The sequence below is a fragment of the Leptopilina heterotoma genome, unplaced genomic scaffold, assembly GCF_015476425.1.
Source record: "Leptopilina heterotoma isolate Lh14 unplaced genomic scaffold, ASM1547642v1 Lhet_1, whole genome shotgun sequence".
NCBI lineage: Eukaryota > Metazoa > Arthropoda > Insecta > Hymenoptera > Figitidae > Leptopilina > Leptopilina heterotoma.
This window is the reverse complement of record NW_025110812.1, coordinates 1,851,083-1,876,368: the sequence shown is the minus strand read 5'-3', so window position 1 is coordinate 1,876,368 and position 25,286 is coordinate 1,851,083. Positions and strand designations below refer to the sequence as shown.

General features: G+C 29.9%; 2 protein-coding genes across 6 annotated transcripts in view; both read left to right on the top strand.

Moving 5' to 3' along the window:
* Positions 1-19,123, top strand: part of LOC122512506 (protein patched) — a 50,396-nt gene extending 31,273 nt beyond the window's left edge. Inside the window, exons 3-10 of one of the 5 annotated variants that reach the window (XM_043628405.1) lie at positions 2,515-2,704; positions 3,270-3,339; positions 6,971-7,065; positions 7,197-7,410; positions 13,934-14,341; positions 14,430-16,763; positions 16,971-17,082; positions 17,595-19,123. In XM_043628405.1, coding sequence (XP_043484340.1) covers positions 2,515-2,704; positions 3,270-3,339; positions 6,971-7,065; positions 7,197-7,410; positions 13,934-14,341; positions 14,430-16,763; positions 16,971-17,082; positions 17,595-17,740 — 3,569 coding nt within the window. In that variant the 3' untranslated portion in view covers positions 17,741-19,123. Of the gene's footprint in view, positions 1-2,514; positions 2,705-3,269; positions 3,340-6,955; positions 7,066-7,196; positions 7,411-13,933; positions 14,342-14,429; positions 16,764-16,970; positions 17,083-17,594 lie in introns of all 5 variants that reach the window. The other 4 variants (XM_043628397.1, XM_043628379.1, XM_043628414.1 and 1 more) reach the window with 4 other exon arrangements.
* A 5,020-nt stretch (positions 19,124-24,143) lies between these two features.
* Positions 24,144-25,286, top strand: part of LOC122512531 (cell division control protein 12) — a 52,102-nt gene continuing 50,959 nt past the window's right edge. Inside the window, exon 1 of the mRNA XM_043628426.1 lies at positions 24,144-24,291. The gene's annotated coding sequence lies outside the window, so the exon portion shown is untranslated. The remainder of the gene's footprint in view (positions 24,292-25,286) is intronic.

The window sequence follows — 25,286 nt, the reverse complement described above, 5'->3', positions numbered from 1 at the left end:
GAAAAATTTTTCTTTTCTCTCTGTAGATTTTTCGAAGAGCCATTCTGAAACCTGCAGAGAGCTAGTGACATTCTGGTCCATGCAGGCAGGTTGAATATTTTCGAAAGATGAACTACCATGAGATTTTGACCTTCACTCTCATCCACTATGCGCACTGTAGAAATATTATAGTCTACAGCTTCTTTAGCTTATGACATACGGTCCTTTTGTCAATTTCCCGACGATGATAAAAGAATGAAGTGGGAGGGGAGGTTTAAATTGAACCGAGAACTTTTCAACATTTTTCCTTATGGAAATAGAAATATTATAATTAATAATTATAATACAAAGTATTATATTATATTATATTATATTATATTATATTATATTATATTATATTATATTATATTATATTATATTATATTATATTATATTATATTATATTATATTATATTATATTATATTATATTATATTATATTATATTATAAATTATAAACACCCCTTGTTACAAACTATATTAAGTTCTAACATTAAATAAATAACACACACAGCAATATTGTTGTACAAATTGTTATTATTGTTATTAAGGATGAAGCAAATGAAAATTTAAAAAAAAACGAAGAAAAACAAGGATATCCAAGCGGTATGAAAATATATTTTGTGAGAGCGAGTTGAGAACCTTTGGGGGAACCACGCAACTCCGGTGGTCCCGAGAGCCGCGCCGTAGCGAAACAAGCAAATACGCCGTCGGCATTTTTGACAGTGAAATCCAACTAGGTGGGGTCCAACCTTCGATTGTACTCAGCTGTAACTCACTTTATACCAACTTTGCCTCGAAATTACTGCATTTCCGATTTTCCCCCATACCACAAGCCATTCTGGACATTTTATTTTTATTCCCCATCAGCAGGGCTCGAACCAGTGAACGTATTTAAAAATACGGACTTTACGGACCAAAAATGAAAAATTACGGACCAATTACTGACAAAAATATATAAGAGAACATTTTACTTAAAACTATAAATTAGATTTTTTCATAACTAAAAAACATGAAGATGTTTATAATAATTAAAGATAGAGTGATAAAATCATTATCAATTCAATTATTATTTTCAAGAATTTTTAACTAAAATTCTTCTTAAAATCGATTATTTTTAATAATTTCCGAAAAAGTTTTTTGACAATTTTCAAATCCATTTCTTTACAATATTCAATTTTACGAAATTTCTTCAATTACATATATGTATTAGAAAATAAAAACTTCAAATAATATAAAAAAAAAATTCGCAATTAAAATTTCTCAAAAAAAATAATTCCACAGAAATGTTACTTAGTTAAAAATATGAAAAATTCAAATTTTCGAAGACTTGAATCTGAAACCTTTTCAAAATTTAATTATTTCTAAAACTTTACGCTCTGATACTTTTAATATTCAATTATAATCTAAAATTTTAACTAAAATCCATTTTTAAATCAATTTTTATGAGAAAATTCTACTAGAATTTCATTATTATTTTTTGAAAATAATTAAAAGTTTGTGTAGAATTTTATTAATTTTTTTTTTAAATAATTGAATTCTTTTGGAAAATTTTACTAGAATAGTATAGATACCTATTAAAAATCATTGAATTGAGGAAAAATTTTGAAAATAATTGAAATTTTTCCAAGAATTTTATTAAAATTTTTGAAAATAATTGATATTTTGGAGAAGAATTTAATTAATTCTAAAGATAATTGAAATTTTGACGAGAATTTTTAAAAAATTTTGAACATAATTGAATTTTTGCGAAGAATTTTATTTCTTTTGAAAATAATTGAATTCCTTCAATCATTTGTAATTTCTCTAAAATTATCCAAATTATATCGTATAATTTACGTACTTTACGGACCTTTTTCAATCAAATTACGGACATTACGGACCTTTTTTAAAAAAAAAACGGACTTTTACGGACTTCAAGCAAAGTCACGGACTTTTACGGGATTTACGGACTTAGTTCGAGCCCTGCATCAGTTGACGTTATAATTTTTCATTTATTGGAAATTTGTTACAAAATTTATTATTTATATTATTATTCTTATTATCATTATAGGGGAAATTACGAACACTACGTCATGATTACCCCTAAAGTACAATGTCATTTTAAAGTACGCCTACAATAGGTGTAAAAAGCAAGAGCTAGTGCGAACCATTGTGAACGCTCCTTAAGCCTAAATTAGAGAAAAAAGAACAAAAATATCTTCTATCCTTTTCTGTCTCATACAGAAATTTACCGTTTGATTATAAATTAGATTTTAAATTGTGTAACATTAGAGTATAAAATAAAATTAATTATATAATAGTAAATTTAATTAATTTTTTTTATTCAATTTACAGAATTATTTATTATTTAATATTAAATTTATTTATTATAATTAATTTATTAATAATATTTATTATTTTCTGTTAAATTATTATATTAAATTAATTCTTTTTCATTCAATTATTAAGTTTTGTTGAAAGAAAATAAATTTATTTTCTATTTTTCTGTTTTCAGAGGGTGGAAGATTGGAAAAGGAAATGTTGTACGCGGCTGAAATTCTCGGAGAAGCGACAACGTCGACACAACAGCTGGTTATTCAAACGCCCCGGGTGCCAGGGGCAAATGTTTTACAACCTGCGGCCCTGTTAGAACATTTAGAGGTGCTCCAAGTAGCGACACAAGTCACTGTCGATATATATGATATGTAAGTTTTCTTAAAAAGAGAAATTTCTCTAAAGAGATTTTTGTCGATTAGAATTTATTTATTGCTAATATAAAAATACTTCTAAATTAACTAGAAAATAAATTTAAATTCTTTAAATTAGCTCTCAAGTTGATTTAATTATTTTAAATTGAAAATATTGGTAATTAGTTAACAAATAAAGTAATTATTATTTAATAAATAAAATATTCTTTGCATTCAGTAATAATATTTATTCAATAAATAATTACACTGGAGCTTCACTTATTTTCACTAAGTCCAAACAAACTGAAAGGCAAAGTCGCACTTATTTTCACTCTGAAACGTAACATTCGAGTTGATTTGATTGGTGGATTCTTTAACATCAACCAATGAGAACGCACGGAGAACCATTTAACTGAAAATAAGTGAGACTGGAAATGGTGAAAATAAGTGAGACTGAAAATAAGTGAGACTGAAAATAAGTGAAGCTCCAGTGTATTGAAATTTTAATGTATTTTAAAATAAAAAATTCGAAAGACGAGAGTTTTTTAAAAAATAATTATTGAAAATGTTTTTCTATTTATAGAACGTGGAAACTGACTGACTTTTGCTACGCCCCAAGTATACCAAACTTTGAGGAACATTTCGTCGACGAGGTAAATATTTAAACTTTTATTTTATAACAATAAATAAAATATCGAGTCATCTCCCACCTGAGTTGCAATATTTTGACCGCAAGAGAGCTACTGTCGCTAAGAACGTTCAAAACAAAAGAAAAAAATCGTCAGATTTTATAATTATGATATATAATAGCTAATGCATTTGCCCATTGCTTTCTTCTAAGTTAATTCTTTGGAAAACTGTATAAAATAAATGTATCAGTAGGAAATGTATAATAATATAATCTTACAATACTCACTATTAGAACGCCTTGTCTTTTCGAATTTTCCTGAATGATGTTATAGAGAATGCGGTCATTTTTTCTGTATTCCTCACATAGAGTGATTGAGTGAAGTCTCCTTATTTTCTTACTTCTTGGTCGTTGTTTACTTCCTCTTTTTTTTCCTTTTTTGATGAACATAATTTTTACAACTTTTATAACACAACTCTTCATTGTCTCACATTAATTTTAACAATTACTCATTTATTTTCACATCTTGGAGGTTTCGACAACACGTTTGTCATTTCCAATACTTTAAAACAGTTTTTGGTTACAATGAAAACGTGACACAAACAGGTTATGTTTACAAGCATTAAGCTTGGTTCACTGTTGACTAAAATTTTAAGTACTATTCACATTTCAGTTATTTCGTTGTTTATTATTTGTTAAAAATTTCTATATTGATGAAAGTTTTTGTAAAAGCACTTGCAAAAGAGAGAAAGAGGAGAGAGGTGTTAAGAGAGACTAATCCACAATTTCGCGTTGGATCGCGTCACGGGAAACCGGAAGTAGCAGATTAAAGAGTCGCTTCTGGCCGTCTGCTTGAAACACGAGGGGCCCCCAGGTATATTTACTAACGTTCCACAATTTGCGTATAATGACGGGACCACACATGACACGGGGCAAGACGCGACCATGATTCCGAGGCACTATGCAATTATCCAGAACTAATTGCCTACTCAATTATTTTTAGTCGAAACACTCGTCCTCCCGAAAGAAAAAAGAAATATCTATTCCCACTCCTCTATTTTGCCTAATTGTGACGGTGGACAAAATTTTAATTTCATATTCATCGATTTGTGATTCAATAATATAATTAAAAGTTAAAGAAAAAAAATTGTGAAGTCCTCTTTCCCCATCGTGGTTCGGGGGGTGGGGTGGGGGGGAAGAGAGACGAATATGTATGAATGTAACTTGTGTATAGAGTGCGCCCACGTGATACGGTTGGCTGCACTGCCCTCCCGGGTCCCGGGACTCCATCTATCATTCCGGATGAAACGCGTGAGCGGCGAACGAAGGAGCGCGCGCGGATACCAGAGTTCGACGAATTCAAGGGCATTACAAACCAAGAGGCGCCCTCCGGATACTCCAAAGATCCAAAGGGACCCGCTCTTCTCTCAAAGACCTCGGGAATCGATATATGTATTGACCATTTTGTCGTGCTTTCGAACGATACAACGATTTATCGATAGAGGCATCAAAATGAATGGAGAGAGGAGGAGGAGTGGGGGTGGGGGAATATAGACCATTTCATTTCAATTCGGAAGTCGCGAATGCAACCTCATTTGTTATTATTTTAGAGGAAAAAGATGTGCCTGGTGCAAAATTAGTGTCAAATTTAAATGTAGAAACACACAGTCTAGTGGATTTAAAAAGTTAGCTGCCGTGCATAAGTCAACTAAAGAAAAAAAAAAGTTGGTTGCACGGTGAGGTTATGTTTACTATGTATTGTTATTCGATGATGAAATATCAAAAATGCAATAATTACCTCTAACACTTTTATTTATTTATTATTATTATTAGCTTCTTTCACAATTTGATTAACTTTTTATTTTTTTTTTATTAATATTGAATGTAAAAATAGAATAAAAATAAAATAAACTATTGATAGAATAATTCACATGTCCTTAACTTTTTTCATTTAGTTTATTCCTGTATGTGTTTCAATCATTGTATACTCAATTTTTATGCAACATATAATAATTTAGAACACTTTTTATAATTTTTTTCACATCTGAATAATACAACAACTGTAAACAAGGCAGAAACTTGAAACGGAAGTTCCATTCCATATAACGCATGCGCAATAGAAATGAAATGAAAAGGTCTATTCGGATTCAATATGGCGGCCAAATTTTTAGTTAATTAACGGATTCTTTCGAAAATCGTTACATCGAAATTTTTGGGGTCGTAGATTACAAATTTAACATCAGATTTTCAAAATTCAAAATGGCGGTCGAATTTTTAAATAATTAACGGATATGCTTAAAAATTGTTATTCAGGGGTTTTTAAGGTCGTTGATGACGAATCTAATATCAGATTTTTAAAATGCAAAATGGCGGATTCAATATGGTGGTCGAATTTAAAATAATTAACGGGATTGGTACAAAAATCGTAACTCGGGGATTTTCGAGAATGTTGATTACGAATCTGATATCAAATTTTCAAAATTCAAAATGTCGGACATAATTTGTCAATATTATAATGTTTAGATATTGCCCAAAGCAGGAGAAAATTACCCCCACTCTTTTTTCCTCGTCAATTTTATAATTGTCATCACTGTTGAGTGATGTGATGTGTTCATTAAGAAAAGAAGGAAAAAAAGAGCCGACAGATATGAAAATTTTGGCAATTACCATTTATTTTTATGGAAAACGATATTTCATATCCGAAGGGGATTTAAGTAAAATATGCAAATCAAAATGATATTGAGTGGATCGTTATATGTCTGAAAGTCATTTCTCTCTCTCTCTCTCTTCCTCTTTTTTCCAATTTCTGATTATGTATTTATATAATTTTTTTCTCTCTCTCTCTCTCTTTTTTTGTTTGAAAAATGATTCCTAGAGGCTAGAAATTGTTATTTGGGCGTGTCGTTATAAGAAAAGTGGAGTTATCGTTTTGGAATAAGACGGGAATGTGAGGATGAGGCGCCCTATTCCCCATTCCAAGAACGCGCAGGTGGTCCCCCCATCCTGGGCCTGTCGTGACCAGAAAACCCGAAACGACTTTATAGCCCAGCCCTGGAGGATACCCTCTCGGTTCGGCTGCCACGCGCTTCCGAAATGGCTCTGACGAGGGCCTGCTTTTTCAAATTTATGCAACTTGACGCATCGAAACAGTCCTTTTATGGACCTTATAAAAGAATGGAGTCGGAGAGTAAATTTAAGATCCACATTAACATGAAAAATCGCTTCGAGTCGATGAGTAAATACGTCCTTCTTATTTTTTTTTTATTTTCTTCTTACCCCTTTTTTTTCATTTTTATTATTTCTTTGGTATTCTCTTTTCTTTATTTTACTGCAAAAAAGAAAGAAAAAAAAGAACTTTATAACAAAAGAAAGAATTTATATAAATTGCCATTTTCGTTAACTGCTTGTAAAATTATATTATTATATTCTTCCATCAAACTTGGTTTTGAAATGAAATATTTTTATTGCATCATTTTGGTATTATGTTAGTATCCGGTATAATTTCAAATCTGTATCTTTTTTCTTTTGCAATCTCCTTTTTTCAGCTGTTATTAAATCTTTTAATTTTCCGTTACAGTTTATTTAAATTTTTATATCCCAGTTAGGAAGGCCAGGATTAAAATTATTAATAAATAAAATAGTATTTTTTGTTACAGATTTTTGAGCGAATTGTTCCTTGTTCGATAATCACACCTCTGGACTGTTTTTGGGAGGGAAGCAAACTTTTAGGACCCACCGATCCAGTTTCAATGTAAATTAATAATAAATACTATTAAAAAAATCAATGAATAATAAAACTTGAATAAAAATAAAAACTAAACAACATGAATACAAAAAAATGCTAATAAGTAATAATAATTGAGTTTATTTTTGTGATTTTAGAGGATTTCCGACAACAAATGTTCTTAAATGGACACATTTGAATCCTACTCGTTTATTGAAGGAGATAAAAAAAATGAATGTAGTTTTCGATTTCGATACATTGGAAATCTACATGAAAAGGGCGGGCATTACGTATGGATATCAAGAAAAACCGTGCTTGAATCCCGAGGACAGCGAATGTCCTCAATCGGCGCCAAATAAAGAAACACTATTGGTAAGTCAAAATTCGTCTATGGGACATAATTTGGAAAAAAAATTTATATTCTCAAAAAAAAAACTTATTCAGAAAAATAATTTTTGTTTAATTGCTGGAGGTCTTTTTTTGTCACTAGGGGTTGAAAGTAGTCATTTTACAAATTAGATTTGATGGAAAGTGAATTTTCTTCCTCTAGGGCTTGAAAGTAGTTATATTAGTCCCTAGGTTTAGAGAAAAGTTAATTTTCCCTTCTACGGCACGATGAAAGAAAGTAGTTATTTTAGACCCTAGGATGGTAGAAATGTTGAATATCCACTAGGGGTTGAAAGTAGTCACTTTACCAATTAGATGTGCTGGAAAATTAATTTTTTTCCTCCAGGGCTTGAAAACCTAAAGCGTAGGGGCTAAAATAACTATTTTAGTCCCTAGGTTTAGAGAAAAGTTATTTTTCCCTCTACGGCATATGAAAATAGTTATTTTAGCCCCTAGGGTTGTAGAAAGGTGAAATAACCCTCTAGAGGCTAAAAGTAGTCTTCTTTACCAGTAACATTAACGAGAAATAATTTTTCCCTCTAGTTGTTGAAAATAGTTATTTTAGCCCCTATGGACGCCTTTTTGGTGACATTGCCATGGCCTTTATTGTTTCGATGAAATTTATTTTGCTGAATCTTTTTAGTGCCATTTTCGAACTATATTCGTTTGATGCGATATTTTTCCACTTTTCGTTTTTTTTTCTGCGGCAAATTTATAAAATCGAGATAAAAGATTAAAATTTCACACTGTTTGCTTTGCGGTTATGAAACTGATGATAACGATTCTTGCATATGCGTGTACCATTGGTGGTTCTTGTTTCGGTTTTCAAGCTCAATAGGAGTAAAAGAATATATTATATACATGTGTTAGCGGTGTAATGACACGAGAGAAGTGTATTTGAAAAGTTTGCAAGTATTTGTTCTCGTGTATGTATATGTTAATGCAAGTGAAATGACGAGTGCGTAATATGCTGGCGGTGTGCGCACCCGACCACCGGCGTAGCGCAATAATGACGCACATCTCTCGATTTTATTATTTTAATGCTCAACCGGCGACCCACGCGACTCGCATACTCATACGCCAAATTCGCCCGGGGGTTGCGTTTCCAGACGGCCACATTAAATACAATGAGAAAAAGAGAGAGAGAGAGAGAGAGAGAGAGAGAGAGAGAGAGAGAGAGAGAGAGAGAGAGAGAGAGAGAGAGAGAGAGAGAGAGAGAGAGAGAGAGAGAGAGAGTAGAAAATCCAAAAACCAAACCAGAAATAATATCGACCACCCATTCCAATTTTCAACCAGTTAATCTCTTCATTTAACAATCTTCACATTTCATTCCACTTTTGCAATTATTTCCCTTTTCTCTTATTGCTTCTTTTCTACTTGATTTTTTATTCTGTAACGTTCAAAATCCCCTAGGGATATGTTTCAAGCGTATTTACTTAACTTTAACAATTTTGTCCGCCATATTGGACCCGCCATTTTGAATTTTCTTAATTCAACTTTCGCTTTGCTATTGTAGCTATTATGTTAGAATTATGCAGAAATTTATTAACACTAAAGCAACAAAACTATTTATTTTCACCAATATTATATATTTTATATTATATATATATTTAATTTTCTAACCCAAAAACTAAAATTGTAATTTAATTTTTATCGCAGTCGCAATTCACGATTGTTAAAATTTTGTTAGTGGATTGGCGAAAGATTATTTTTTTCGAAATCTTAATTGCAGCGTCGTTCTCGGTAATATTTTTGTGAAGGTTTAATTAAATATTTATTACTTGCTTCCCTTGCGGAGTCGAGAGAGAGAAAGTTAAACATCAAAGCGCTAAGCGAAAACTACTCGCGCACGCAAGGCGCATCGATTTCATCGGCAGAATTCCAAGTGGTCACTTGGCATTCAAAAATAATCGTCGATTCGAGCCTCTGATTGTATTCCCCGATTATCATCCTTCCAATGATGTGAAATTTTACAGTAGTCCCTCGATAAACGATCACTTTATAATTTTCCCAATCATTAAAAAGATTTAAGGAATGTAATCAAAACAATATACCTTGACAATGATAAAAATAAGATTTACCCTAAAAATATCACCAAAAAGACTTACCCTAAGAATGTCATCAAAAAGCCTTATTCAAAAAATATTATCAAAAAGACTCACCCTAAAAATCTCATCAAAAGGATGTATCACAACAATGTCACCAAAATCGCTTATCCCAAAAATATCATCAGAAAGACTTACCCTAAAACTATCATCAAAACAATATACGCCGGTAATGTCACCAAGAAGAATTACCACGAAAATATCATCAAAAAGACTTACCCTAAAACTATCATCAAAACAATAAACGCCTGGCAGTGTCACCGCCAAAAAACTTACCCCAAAAATATCATCAAAAAGAGTTACCCTATTAATGTCATCAAAAAGACTTACCCTAAAACTGTCATCAAAATAATAAACGTCTGGTAATGTTACCAAGAAGACTTACCCCAAAAATATCATCAAAAAGACTTACCCTAAAACTGTCATCAAAATAATAAACGTCTGGTAATGTCACGAAAAAGACTTACCCCAAAAATATTATCAAAAAGACTTACCCTAAAACTGTCATCAAAATGATAAACGTCTGGTAATGTCACCAAGAAGACTTACCCCAAAAATATCATCAAAAAGACTTACCCTAAAACTGTCATCAAAATAATAAACGTCTGGTAATGTTACCAAGAAGACTTACCCCAAAAATATTATCAAAAAGACTTACCCTAAAACTGTCATCAAAATGATAAACGTCTGGTAATGTCACCAAGAAGACTTATCCCAAAAATATCATCAGAAAGACTTACCCTAAAACTATCATCAAAACAATATACGCCGGTAATGTCACCAAGAAGAATTACCACGAAAATATCATCAAAAAGACTTACCCTAAAACTATCATCAAAACAATAAACGCCTGTAATGTTACCAAGAAGACTTACCCCAAAAATATGATGAAAAAGACTTACCGTAAAACTGTCATCAAAATAATAAACGTCTGGTAATGTTACCAAGAAGACTTACCCCAAAAATATTATCAAAAAGACTTACCCTAAAACTGTCATCAAAATGATAAACGTCTGGTAATGTCACCAAGAAGACTTACCCCAAAAATATCATCAAAAAGACTTACCCTAAAACTATCATCAAAACAATAAACGCCTAGTAATGTCACGAAAAAGACTTACCCTAAAAATATCATCAAAATGACTTACCCTAAAACTATCATCAAAACAATAAACGCCTGGTAATGTCACCAAGAAGACTTATCCTAAAAATATCATCAAAAAGCCTTAACCAAAAAGTATTTATCAAAACAATAAACGCCTGTAATGTCACTAAGAAGACTTACCACAAAGATATCATAAAAAAGCTTTAACCCAAAAGTATTATAAAAAAAATCACTCTAAAAATGTTATTAGAAAAATTATAATTATTTGATTTCTAGACTTGGAATCATTAGGTTCAACATAAGTAGAAATTCGAGATTATTCCAGATTTGATATAATAGAGGTGTTATTGTTTATTGTATTAGCCTTAAAAGTTCTGGGTGGAATCAGAATCAATGGCGGTGAACGTAACAAGTTTAACTCGATCATTAGTCGTGTGCACCTGTCGTTGATTCATATACTAAGTATCTACACTATGTGCCACTGTTTTTTACTTGTGATGTGTGCTCTCATCTTGGAATGAAGTTATCAGAGGAAACAGCTGCAAACCTTTTTGCCTAAAGGGTAGTTCATCTTTCTCCTCTTGTGCCTCATTTTCTGTTTCTTTCTTTTTTTTTTGCTTCATTTTTTTCTGTTCTTTTTGCTCCAGGGCAATTCTGTCCTCTCTTCTCTCCTGCTATCGAGCACCTTTCCCCTGCGGAGAATGCCTCTTCAATCGTGCAATCCAAGCGCCTTATAATGACCCTAAGTCCTAGCTACTTAATTGCTTGGATGATCAATTAAAAACTAGTTTCGGTAGCTGTAAACTCAACTCAATGTTCACCTGTCAAGACATCTAGTGTCTCATTAGTCATTCAATACTCTTTTGAGGTTATCAAAAAAATTTCCAAAAAGTTAATCTTATTAACTATGTGGTTAATTTGCGGCTACCGGTATGCTTGAATTATGTCTCGGTGTTTTGTTTTCTGATGGCAAGTTCCTGGTTGGAATTGTAATTACAAGTTTCGAATTTCAATCAGGAATTAATTAGTTAGATACACAAATATAGGAACAAAAGAGTATCCCAAAGATAACGTTATAGATATTTTTTTCTTTATGGAATCAAAAATGTGATTGTAGTTTGAAATTACAAGGATTTGGATTTGGATTACAAGGATTATGAGAGCTGTGGAATGTGGAAAGATTTTTGAATGTTACGCCAGTGGTTGATGCATAAGCCGTAGGATAATCAAGTTGGGTGGGCCTCGTCGGTGCTTTCAGTCTACTCTCTGGCATGCGGGTGTCACCCCGCTAGAGTCTTTCCATTGTAACCGATTGGATCCAGGATCCAGTCTTCGCTCTCGAGCGGTAGTTCTCTCTCCCTCTCTCTCTTTCTCTCGGTAAATAAACACATCATCTCAAGTCGCACATTCCAAGCTGTCACCTCGTCAAACTTTTCACTTTGAAATTTCACATCATCCCTTCATTCAAATTGAATTTAATATTGTTGTCAAATTCCAGACAAGCTTCATTCAAGAAAATAATTATAATCTTTTAATTGATTACCGTTTTTTAAGTCAGCAATCTGCTACTAGATATCAGGAAGTCAGTAATACTTGTGTAAACAGAAACCGTCATCTTTTGACCATCCATTTTTTGTAGGACATCGTCGAGGTAATTCAAGTAGCTGATGTTCTATACTAACGGCAGTCTTGGTCATATTTGTGATAAAAGACTCTTTCCTTGTATCAACGATTTTTAGCCGAAGACTTATATTTCTCATTTTTGAAGATGTAATTTGAAAATCTCATCAGGAAGTCTCATTGCAAAATAATTATCAAAAAGACTTACCCTAAAACTGTCATCAAAACAATATAGATCTGTAATGTCACCAAGAAGAGGTATCTAAAAAAAACGTCAAAAAGACTTACCCTAAAAATGTGATCAAAATGATATATACCGATAATGTCACCTAAATGATTATATACGGACAAAGTCATCAAAAACACTTACCCAAAGATTGTCATCTAGACGATATGTTGTGCTAATGTCATTAAAAAGACGTACACCAAAAATATCATCAAAAAGACTTACCCTAAAACTGTCATCGAAATGATATTCACTGACAATGACACCAAAATGATTAAATACCGAAAATCTCATCATAAACACTTACCCTAAGATTGCTATCTAAACGAAAAACTGTTACAATGCCTCCAAAAAGAGGCAAACCAAAAATATCATCAAAAAGACTTACCCTGAAAATGTCATCAAAACAATAAATCTTGACAATGATAAAAAGACTTACCCCAAAAATATCATCAAAAAGACTTACCCTAAAACTGTCATCAAAAATCCTTATCCAAAAATATTATCAAAAAAACTCACCCTAAAGATGTCATCAAAGCGATGTATCACAACAATGTCACCAAAATCACTTACCCCAAAAATATCATCAGAAAGACTTACCCCAAAACTATCATTAAAACAATATACGCCGGCAATGTCCCCAAGAAACTTACCCTAAAAAAATCATCAAAGTGATATATATCGACAATGTCACCAAAAATACTTACCCTAAGATTGACACCTGAACAATATAACAACACCATCCAAAAGATTTACCCCAAAAATATCATAAAAAGCCTTAACCCAAAAGTATTATCAAAACAATAAACGCCTGTAATGTCACCAAGAAGATTTACCCCAAAAATATTATCAAAAAGACTTACCCTAACACTGTCCTCAAAATGATATACGCATTACACTTAGAGCTGATTCATAGTCAAGTATTCTTACTGTATACCGATAATGTCATAAAAAATTTGCCATTTAGACGATAAATCGAGACATCGCCACCAAGAAGATTTACCCTAAAAATATCATCAAAAAGACTTACCCTAAAACTGTCATCAATACAGTATATACGCCGGTAATGCTACAAAGATGACTAATACCAAAAATATCATCAAAAAGACTTACCCTAAAACTGTAATAAAAACAATATATGCTAGCAATGCTACCAAGAAGACTTATCCCAAAAATATCATCAAAAAGACTTCATCTAAAAATGTCATCAAAAAGACTTCCTCTAATAATGTCATCAAAAAGACTTCCTCTAATAATCTCATCAGAACAAAGTCTGGATTTTTCTGCAAATAGTTTGATAGAGTTGTAATTCCAAAAGGTTTCTATAATGGCTATCGAATTTATTTTATTCACTCTCTTTTTAATTTCGCAACACATTCTCGCAACGAATTAGAAAGAACATTATCATACTCAATGATAAAATCTTTACTAAATTATGATTTATTTTTGTAGCCCCCTGATATTGGAACGGAATTGACTGGCGGTTGTTATGGATTTGCGGCAAAGCACATGCACTGGCCAGAGGAATTGGTCGTCGGTGGGGCGAAGCACAATAAAACCGGGCACATCACTAAGGCAGAGGCTTTACAAACAGTCGTTCAATTGATGGGCGAAAGAGAATTCTACGACTACATGAATAATCACGCGAAAGTTCGTCACATCGATTGGTCGCAGGAGAAGGCCACAAAGATCCTCGAAACATGGCAACGAGCCTTTAGCCAAGTTGTGCAACAACGTCTTCATCTGAACATCACCGAGGACTATAATCATTACGCATTTAGTACAATCACTCTAAACGATATTCTCAAAAAGTACAGTGAAGTCAATTACACTGCTGTCATTATCGGTGGAGCAATTATTGTAAGTATTCAAAAAAAAAAAAAAATTTCCCAACTCTCTCACAATTGAAAATTCCATTTGATTCTAAAATTTGAATTCTCCTTTACAGTTCCTCTATGTTGGAGTGGTTCTCTATCGACGGGGTGATCCAGTGCGTTCCCAATCGGGAATTGGAATTGGAGGCGTGATCCTCGTGTACGCTGCCGAAGCATCGGGTCTGGGTTTTTGCGCCATCATTGGAACACCCTTTAATGCAGTGACAACGCAAACATTGCCCTTTCTCAATGTCGTACTTGCTGTTTCGGATATTTTCCTCTTAACCCACACTTACAGTGAATTATCAATGACTGGCGTGCATCGCAGTGAACAAACGGGTGTGATTCTCAAACGTACCGGACTCGTGGTTTTTCTAACTCGTCTTTGCTCGGGTGTTGCATTCTTTTCGTCCTGGCTGATTCCAATTCCAGCTCTGAGGATATTCGCTCTCCAGGCGGGTATTTTGAATCTCTTTGGACTGGCGGCGATAATGCTCATCTTCCCGGCAATGATGAGTCTCGATTTACGACGCAGACGTTCCGGACGTTCGGATATATTTTGCTGTTGCGTTCCCTCAGTGTCGACGGAAATTAAAATTCACAACAATAAATTGTGCAACGTCAAGGCAAAACAGGCTGTGACCAGGGCGATACCACCAGAACGACGTGAGACTTGTACGCAAATTTTGACTTCGGACAATCAACAGAATGAGTATTGGGTCGGTGGGAATGTGGTTGAGGATGATAAATGCTCCGAGGAGGACACCTTAACGGGATGCTCACAGGATAATTGTCTTAGATTCTCGTTAACGTGTTGGGTTAGAGAGATCTATGCTCCATTCCTCACGAAACCAATTACGAAAGTAGTGGGAATGGTTCTTCTCGGTCTGATCCTAACGGTGAGTCTTTGGCAAGCGACGAGAGTTAAGGATGGCTTGGATCTCGCTGATATTGCGCCGCAAAATTCCGACGAACACGCATTTCTCACGGCTCAAACAAAACACTTTGGTTTCTACAGTATGTTTGCTGTTACCGGCAGCGATATCGAGTATCCGTACAAACAAAAATTACTCCAAGATTATCACGATGCGTTCATACGAGTGAAGAATATCATCAAAAACGACAATGGTGGTCTACCGGAATTTTGGCTCAGTCTCTTCAGAAAATGGCTTCAAGGTCTGCAAGCAGCCTTTGACAAGGACTACAAGAAAGGTTACGTGAACGTCGAGGGATGGAATAAGAACGCATCACACGATACAATAATGGCTTATAAACTCCTCGTTCAAACCGGCCACGTTGGTAATCCCATTGATAAATCGTTGATAAATCAAGTCCGTCTAGTTAGCTCCGAAGGGATAATAAATCCCAGAGGATTTTACAATTACCTCAGTGCTTGGGCTTCGAACGATGCTCTCGCTTATGGCGCTTCTCAAGCCAATATTCGACCAATGCCAAGGGAATGGTTCTTCAGTATCGATCATGAATTGAAAATTCCCAAAAGTATGTCAATTGTTTACGCTCAAATGCCCTTCTATCTGCACAAACTCACCGACACTGTTGAAATCACACAAATGATACACAGTGTGAGAAAAATATCAAAACGCTTCGAGGAACGTGGTCTACCAAATTTCCCCTCTGGAATTCCATTTTTGTTTTGGGAACAATATATGGACTTGAGAGCGTGTCTAGCCTACGCCCTAGGCGCAGCTTTATTCGTAATTACCATAATTACATCAATTCTCCTAATGAATCTCTGGGCGGTTGTACTTGTGCAATTTTACCTGGCCGGAGTTGTTATTCAACTCCTCGGCATCATGGGACTATTTAACATAAATCTAAGTGCCGTACCAGCTGTTCTTTTAATAGTAAGCGTTGGTATTTCAATTCCATTTGTTGTTCATTTCTGTTTGGGTTTTGTGACAAGTATCGGTGGTCGTGATAGACGAACAAAACTTGCGCTGGAATATTCATTTGCACCGGTATTACACGGCGGTATGACGACACTATTATCAGTGATGATGTTGGCCTTCTCTGAATTTGACTTTGTTGTGCGTTATTTCTTTTTGATATTATTCAGTGCCGTTATTGTCGGTATGGTGAATGGTTTCTTTTTCTTTCCAATTTTACTCTCATTAATTGGACCGCAGGCGGAGATAATTCCAAATGAACATCCCGAGAGGATATCGACGCCAACGCCACCAGCGACGCCAATCATTAGAAGAATTAAAGCACCGTCTGCACCAAGGCGTCCACATAAAATTGAGAATACAAGGGTGCATAATGAACCTTCATTGACGACAATCACGGAGGAACCAAATTCATGGCACAGTACACAGGAGTCGTGTAATATTATCGTTCAACCTGAAGTTACAGTTGAGACAACGACGTCGTCGATATGCAATAATCAGGTAAGGATCAGCATTCTTCTTACTTTTTTTCATACTTTCCATAAAGTCATTTCCAAAAGCTAATGAAATCTATAGACTTTATTACTTTGGACGACGACACCCCAAACAGCCAAAAAGTTTGTAGCAAACTTTTTAGCTGAGAATATGAGAATTTTCGATAAGTTTGCATGTCTAACGAGTGCGTTTTCTTTTTGTTTTGACTAACAGAACTGTAGCGGATCTGATCCGAATGGATCTAATACGTCATCTATGCCATCAACGTCACATATCACAACTAAAGTCACAGCCACTGCCAACATCAAAGTTGAACTTCACACCAGTGAGTATTAATTCTGAAGAAATTTTTTAAAAACTTGATTATTGGTTGTCAATTGTATAAAATTTCATATCACTTATATTCATAATATAATTTTTTGATACTTCTTTACTATTTATATATAAAACGTCGCCAAACCGGAAGGAAGGCATTAATGCATTTGACCGTATTGTACAGGTAACTGCATATATGCTGTCCTTACGGTTTGCACACCTTTTTGAAAACCGCGTCATTTCTATTATAATTTTTAGTTCGTGGCTAAAATAATAAACTTTGCAACTATTCTGACTGCAATGTTAACATAACCTAACATTTCTTTCAATCTAGACTGAAGGGACTGAAGAAATGCATGTTTCCTGCATTAGTTTTTATGTTCATTAACACGTTTGCAATCTAATTTTAAAATAACAATTGACAACCCGGTAATTACTGAAAAATGTATAAAAATTCCTCGTAATTAGAGTCAACAATTAAAAAAAAAAAATTGTTTTACTAATTATTTATTTAAACCACTGTTGTAGGTGGAATTGATCGTGGAGACAAGTGTCGACACTCAAGTTCCAGCCGAAGGGGCGCTCGCTTTACTACGAATCTTACTGCGGAATCTTCCAGTTCAAGTTCCGAGCATGATTCTGACTTTAGCTCAAACAATAAACACTAGAAACGACCGGCAGCTACTGCTCAAGTACCACGCAAAGCGAGAACACACAGAAGGCTGATTAGGTTAGATTTTTAATAATTATAATTATAAATAATACTAAATAATCACTTTATAAGTAATTCGACGAAATTTCGCTTTGTTCTATTTTATAGTTCGAAGCGAAAATAAAAAAGTATTATTTCAATGAAAGAAAGGAAAAATTTCTTTCTTTCTTTCTTTCTCACAGTAAAAAATATGGGTGTTGTTCTATTCTTGAGAAAGAATTTTTATCAAAAAAGCTTGCTTCTTCTTTGAACAATTTTTTTAATAAAAATAAATTTTTTTTTTAAATGATAAACTTAAAAATACTTGCAAAAAACAACTTTTGCAAAAGAAACACTTTTGTAATAAAACACATTAAAAAAAAAATTTTTTCATACAGTGAAAGTGTTAATCTTTCAAAAAGTAGAAAGTTTATTAAAAAAAAAATTAACGTATTTTTAAATAAAAGAAAAAAAAAGTTTTTCTTGTTAGACAAAATGAAGCTTTAAAAAAAATAATGTTTCAAAAAGAAAGTACACTTTTTGAAGCTATTTTGTTTATTTTATCAACTAAAGTAACAAAAACTCAAATAATTGTATCGAAATTTAATAATTTTCTGGAAATGCTAGAAAAGCGTCGTTATATTCTTCGATTGTTGGAAGATGTGAGATCAGCTGTTCATATTGACGGCGGCCATTTTATGCGCACGACCATCACGTGACGAAAAAAATACGCAATTCTCTCTCTCGTCACGTGATTTTAATTTTATTTCAAAAATGTTTATTTTTTTCGACAAAAAAAAGAATAAAAATTGTTTCTTTCAAATTTTTTTTTAATTTAAAAAAATTTAATTTTAAATAAAAAAAATAATTAAAAAATTGTAAAAAAGAAGATAAATTTTAAAAAACTGTTTCTTGAAGAAAATTTTTTTTGAATTTTTTAATTTAGAAGAAAAAAAGTTTTTTCTTCGCATTAACAAGAATTTGAAGTATATTGCTAATTTTTAAATTCTGTAAAATTAGTTTTTTTTTCGTAAATAAATGAACGTTTTTTTTCATTCTTTTCTGTAAATTTCTGAATCTTAAAGATAGTTTTATGTCAACGAAGGCCTTGTGAGGTTGAGAAATGTAAATATATATTTTAAAATTTAGAAAGAGGTGCGAAACTAGTAAAAAAAAATTTTTTTGTTACCAATGGCAGTATCGAGTTTCTTTTCAAGGACTTCAGGGTAGAATATAGAAATTTGTTAAAAAAAAATATTTTCAAACTTAAAACCGATTAAAAAAAAATTTTTTTTTTTTTTTTTTTCATTTTCTTGAATAACATTTTTTTCTAACAATTAAAAGAAAACGAAAATCTAAAATGAGGATTAAATTAAATTTAAAAAAGGATTAAAACAAAAATTAAAATTAATGGAAAATTTTAATAAAAATTAAAATAAACATTAAAGTTAAAATTAAAATAAAGATGAAAATAAGAATTTAAATGAAAAATTGAAAGAAAAGTTAAAATGAAACTTTAAATAAAAATTGCAATAATGGTAAAATTTTGTAATTATAAATTAGAACTGTAGTAAGTAATATATTATAAAAAAAAAATTATGAAAATAACTTTTTTTCGGTTTTAAGTTTGCGTTTTCTTTGGCAAAAAAGTACTTGAAAGATTTTTCTTTTTAATCATAAAAAAAGCGTTAAAAATGCAAAACTTGTATTATAATATATGAAAAGGAATGAAACAATATTTTAAACAAGAAAAAACAAAAAAAAAAGAAAGAAAAAAAGGAAAAATGACTAAAGAAAAATGCCATTAAGTGACCGGATTATAAGAAAATAGAAAAAATGTAGCACCTTATTTATTATATGCCAACATTAATGAATGATTGTGACTCGAGTAAATGTAATTTCAAATATATTTATTATTTATTCCATGAATTCTCCTCGATTTTTAATAATGTATTTAAGAATTGTAAATTTGTATTTATGTCTGCGTAGATAATATAATTTTATATATACATATACATATATATATATATAAATGAATTCTAAAGACGATACTTAATTTAATAAAATAAGTGTCCTTAGCCGAATCGTACCTCTAAATGTAAAAAGTTGTAATTTTTGTTTTAATTCTCTTTTTGTTCTTTAAATCTTTAAAAAAAAAATAAAAAAAACCTACTTTTAATTTGTCGTAAGCCGTAGACAAAAACTACTTTATACAAAGTCATTGTATACAAAAATTTAGTCTCTAAGAGTGGTATTTAAAAAAAAGGGACCACGTCAAATTTTTAAAAAATTAGTAATTAAAATATATATATTAAAATTAAAAATTTTTTTTCCTCTATTAAGGCAATTTTATCGTTAGAATTTCTAGTCTTTAAATTATCAGTTGATTTTTCCATCAAAGATCATTTTTTTTAAAGTTTTATTGCAAAAGAAAATGTTTCAAAAAAAAAAAAAATGAAAAATAGAGAAAAAGACATAAATTTTCTCTCGACTGATAATATTAGAAAAAATTGTCGAATATTTATGAGAAAATTAAAAAAAAATACAAAAATTAAAATTAAAAATTTACGGAAAAAAATTTTTTACAAAATCGATTCTTAAGGAACAATAATTTTTTTAAGATATAGGAATGTAAAGCTTTAAAGTATTCAAAGTATTTTTGTAAAAATAAATTTCATTGAAAAACTGATTTAAAAAAGAAAATTCGAAAATCAGTAATTGATGCACAAAAAAATATCTTTGGAAAAAATCAAAGAAAAAAAAAAAGAATAAAAATAGAGTATACAAATAAATAATTTTGTGAAATATTAAAATTTTATGTGAAAAAAAAATATTGATGGAAAATGTGAATATAAATTTTAGTGCAAAAACAAAATATATAATTGAAAATTGCTTTTTGGAAATTTGAAGTGGTTCTAATCAAAGATCTGTCTTATAATTAAACTTTAGAACTATGTATTATAGAAACCAGAGAGCGATTTTTTTTCTAATTTTGAAGAAGGAAATAGTCAATATCTACCTTCACTATGACGGTTAAGTTGCACCATGACTTAATATTTTAATTAATTTAAATAAGGAAGGTAATTATTTTTACGAATCGATGATACGGAGAGTTAATAATTGTATAATGCATTGAAATTTTTTTGTACATAAATATATCGACATTGTAATAAAAAAAAAATATTGTGTTTATTTTTAATATATTCCCCAAAACATTTTTGTAATATTTTAATACCTTTTTAGTATTTACGATTATTTTTAAACATTCATAATTTATAATATATTTTGAAAAAAGTATATACTTTTTAATAATAATAATAATAATAATAATAATAATAATAATAATAATAATAATTATTATTATTATTATTATTATTATTATTATTTAATTATTATTTTGTTCAGTTTTTATTTATTTAGTTTTTCTTCAGTGAAATGCTGAAAAATGTACAATGTTTTAGTCTGGATGAATTTTTTTTTAAAATTTATTAAATTCGCCGAAATTCAAGTGAATTTTTAAAACTTCTTCCCTGACATTTTGATTTTTGCAAATCAGACTTCAAATTCGTAATCAGCGACCCCAAAAACCCCCGAGTAACAAGTTTCAAGCTAATCCTCCTAATTAAACAAAATTCCGCCATATTGGATCCGCCATTTTGAATTTAGCAAATCAGATTTTTTGGGCGTTTTTGTGATTTTTAATCCCTAAAACAGCAAGTTAGACAAAAATAAAAAAATAGGTATCAAATATTTTTCAATTCTCTACGAAATCGTCCAAGATAGAAAGCCAAATCTTATTTGACATACATAATAGTCATTTGATATACATTATTTGACATAAATTATTATTATTATTAATTATTATTTTCAAGAATTTTTAACTAAAATTCTTCTTAAAATCGATTATTTTTAATAATTTTCGGAAAAGTTCTTTGACAATTTTCAAATTTATTTGTTTAAAATATTCAATTTTACGAAATTTCAATTTTATTCGTAAATTCTTTAATTAAATATATATTAGAAAATAAAAACTTCAAATAATATAAAAGAAAACCGCAATTAAACTTTCTCAAAAAAAAAATTAATTCCACAGAATTGTTAGTTAAACATATGAAAAATTCAAATTTTCAAAGATTTTAATCTGAAACCTTTTCAAAATTCAATTATTTCTAAAAATTAACGCTCTAATGCTTTTAATATTCAATTATTATCTAAAATTTTAACTGAAATTCATTTTTAGTCAATTTTTATGAGAAAATTTTACTAGAATTCAATTATTTAAATACTAAAAAAAAATTATTTAAATAATTGCATGTTTCTTAAAATTGAATTCTCATAAAGAATTTTATTAATAAATTTTTAAATAATTGAATTTTTTTGAGGAATTTTAATAAAATATTTAAGAATAATTACATTTTTCGAGGAATTTGATTAAAAATTGTATTAAAAATGATGAGTTTTATTTTTTTCAAAATAATTGAATTCCTAATAAAAAGTTTATTATTTACCAAAATAATTGAATCCCTGTAAAAATTTTAGTATTTATAAAAATAATTGAATGATTGCGAAGAAATTTATAAAAAAATTTGTAAATAATGAAATTCTTGTGAAATTTTTATTATTTTGGAAATATAATTAAAGTGTAGAATTTCATTAAATTGCTTTTTAATACTTAAATTCTTTTAGGAAAATTTTATTAGAGAATAGTAGATGCCTATTAAAAATCATTAAATTCAGGAAAATTTTTGAAAATAATTGAAATTTTGCCAAGAATTTTATTAAAATTTTTTTGAAAATAATTGAATTTTCGAGAAGAATTTAATTATTTCTAAAGATAATTGAAATGTTGACAAGAATTTTTTTTTAAATTTTTGAAAGCAATTGAATTTCTTAGAAGAATTTTATTATTTGAAAATATAATAATTGAAATTTTGACGAGAACTTTTTTAAAAAAAATTAATTTTACAGAATTCTTAGTTGAAAAGTATGAAAATTCAGATTTTCCAAGATTTTAATTTAAAACCTTTTCAAAATTCAATTTTTTCTAAAATTTCATGCTCCAATGCTTTTAATATTCAATTATTATCAAAAATTTAAAAAAAAAATGAATTTTTAAATCAGTTTTGATTAGAAACTTATACGAGAATTCAATTATTTAAATACCAAAATAAATAATTTATCGAATAACATGAATGTTTATTAAAATTGAAATCTCAATTCAATTAAAATTCTCAAAGAATTTTATTAACAAATTTTTAAATAATTGAATTATTTTTTAATGAATTTTAATAAAATTTTTATGAATAATTACATTTTTCGAGGAAAATGAATAAAATTGTTTAAAAAATAATCAAAATTCTGCCATACTTTTTTTTTATTTATGAATATAATTGAATTATGGCTAAGAAATATTTATAAAATTTGTAAATAATTGAATTTCTGTGAAATTTTTATTATTTTGTGAAAATAATTAAAGGTTTGTGTAGAATATTATTAAAAGTTTTTTTTAAATAATTGAATTCTTGTGGAAAATTTTATTTGAATAATAGATACCCATATTAAAAATTGAATTGAGGAAAGTTTTTGAAAATAATTGAAATTTTGACAAGAATTTTATTAAAATTGTTGAAAATAATTGAATTTTGGAAAAGAATTTAATTATTTCTAAAGATAATTGAAATTTTTACAAGAATTTTATTAAAATTTTTGAAAATAATTGAATTTTAGGAGGAGAATTTAATTATTTCTAAAGATAGTTGAAATTTTGACAAGAATTTTATTAAAATGTTTGAAAATAATTGAATTTTGGAGAAGAATTTAATTATTTCTAAAGATAGTTGAAATTTTGACAAGAATTTTATTAAAATGTTTGAAAATAATTGAATTTTGTAGAAGAATTTAATTATTTCTAAAGATAATTGAAATTTTGTCAAGAATTTTATTAAAATATTTTTAAACAATTGAATTTCTTAGAAGAATTTTATTATTTGAAAATAATTGAATTTCTACAGTCATTTGTAATTTCTCTAAAATTATCCAAATTATATCGTACATTTTATGGACCTTACGGACCTTTTTTTCAAAAATGACCTAAATGACCTAAAAAAATATAAATAAAAAAAAATTATAAATCTGCCTTAAATAAAAAAATACTTATATTTCTTAGGGTGCTTTCTTTAAAATCGCTTCCACAGTATATTCTTATTATATCGGGCCCAATATATATTCCATACGGGGAAATGGTGATTGATGATATGATAGAGAATAGAGTTGTGAAAGGGGAGGGGGTTACTGGTGGATTAGAGTGTTGGGACCAGAGCGGGGATTTCCGCTCAAAGGGGAAGGGAGAATTTTGCGCGCATGCGCTCATTATTATTACGCGAAGCGAACGTCTGAGGCCCGTTTCTTCGCGTGTTCTGAAACGCGCAGTTTCCGCGAATCGGTGCTCGATGAAAAAAGTCCGCGCTGCGATGTCGTGCTTTGCAGTCCGGCGAAAAAATTGCCTGAACAAATGAAAATAGGAGGAAGGTGAGAGGCCCCTCCCGTTATCAGTGTGTTCGGACCCAAAAAGAATTTTTTTTTTCCTTTTTTTTTTTCTCTAAAACATTTTTCTTTTTTATGATTTTTTTTTCAATTTTCATTAAATTTATTGACACCTGTCAAGTGATACTTTTCACTCACGACCTTCGTTCCTTTATACTCTCACTTTTATAATATAACAGTCTATTATTATTAACGTTTTGAATCTTAAAAAGTAAATTCTTTCTAAAATTTCAAGCGTTTTTTTAAAATATTAAAAATAAAATAAATCTTAAATATTATAAATAAAAAAGCATTACAATCTTAAATATTAAAAATTAAAAAATATTGAAACCTTTTTATATATTAAAATTAAAGAAAGTGTTAAAATCTTTTTAAATATTTAAAAAAAAATGTTTATAAATATATATTTGAACACAAGAAACAAATTAAAATAAAAAAAAGGAATAAAAAAACTAAATAAATCCAATTTAGTATATAATATACTTGACGAAATTGTTTATTATTTTCTCAATTAAAATCAGTTTGTTTTCTTAATTAATAAGTAGAAAAAAAAATTTTTATAAGCTTTGTTTTACTAATAAATTTTTCTGTATAAAAAATTTCTTTTCTTTGCAAAAAGAAATTTAGATATATACTTTTATGATAAAAAATATCCTGAACGTTTTATATGGAACGAAATGAATAATCAAAGTGGTGCAAAATATTAGAGAAAAGTAAATTTTTTTTTTTTGAATTGAGAAAAAAAGTGAGACGATTGGATTATATATTCCGGAGGCTGTGGATTATTTCCTTCTGTTACATAAGTATTATCGATAAGTCGCACATTATACACTTCCACCTTATTTTCATTATAAAACAAACACACGAAAATTTTTATTTTATTTACACGAATTCTATGTTTCTTCAGCACACACAACACACACTTGACTGTAAATCTAATCTTTAAACAAATTTCTCAGAGATAAATATTTTTTTTTATC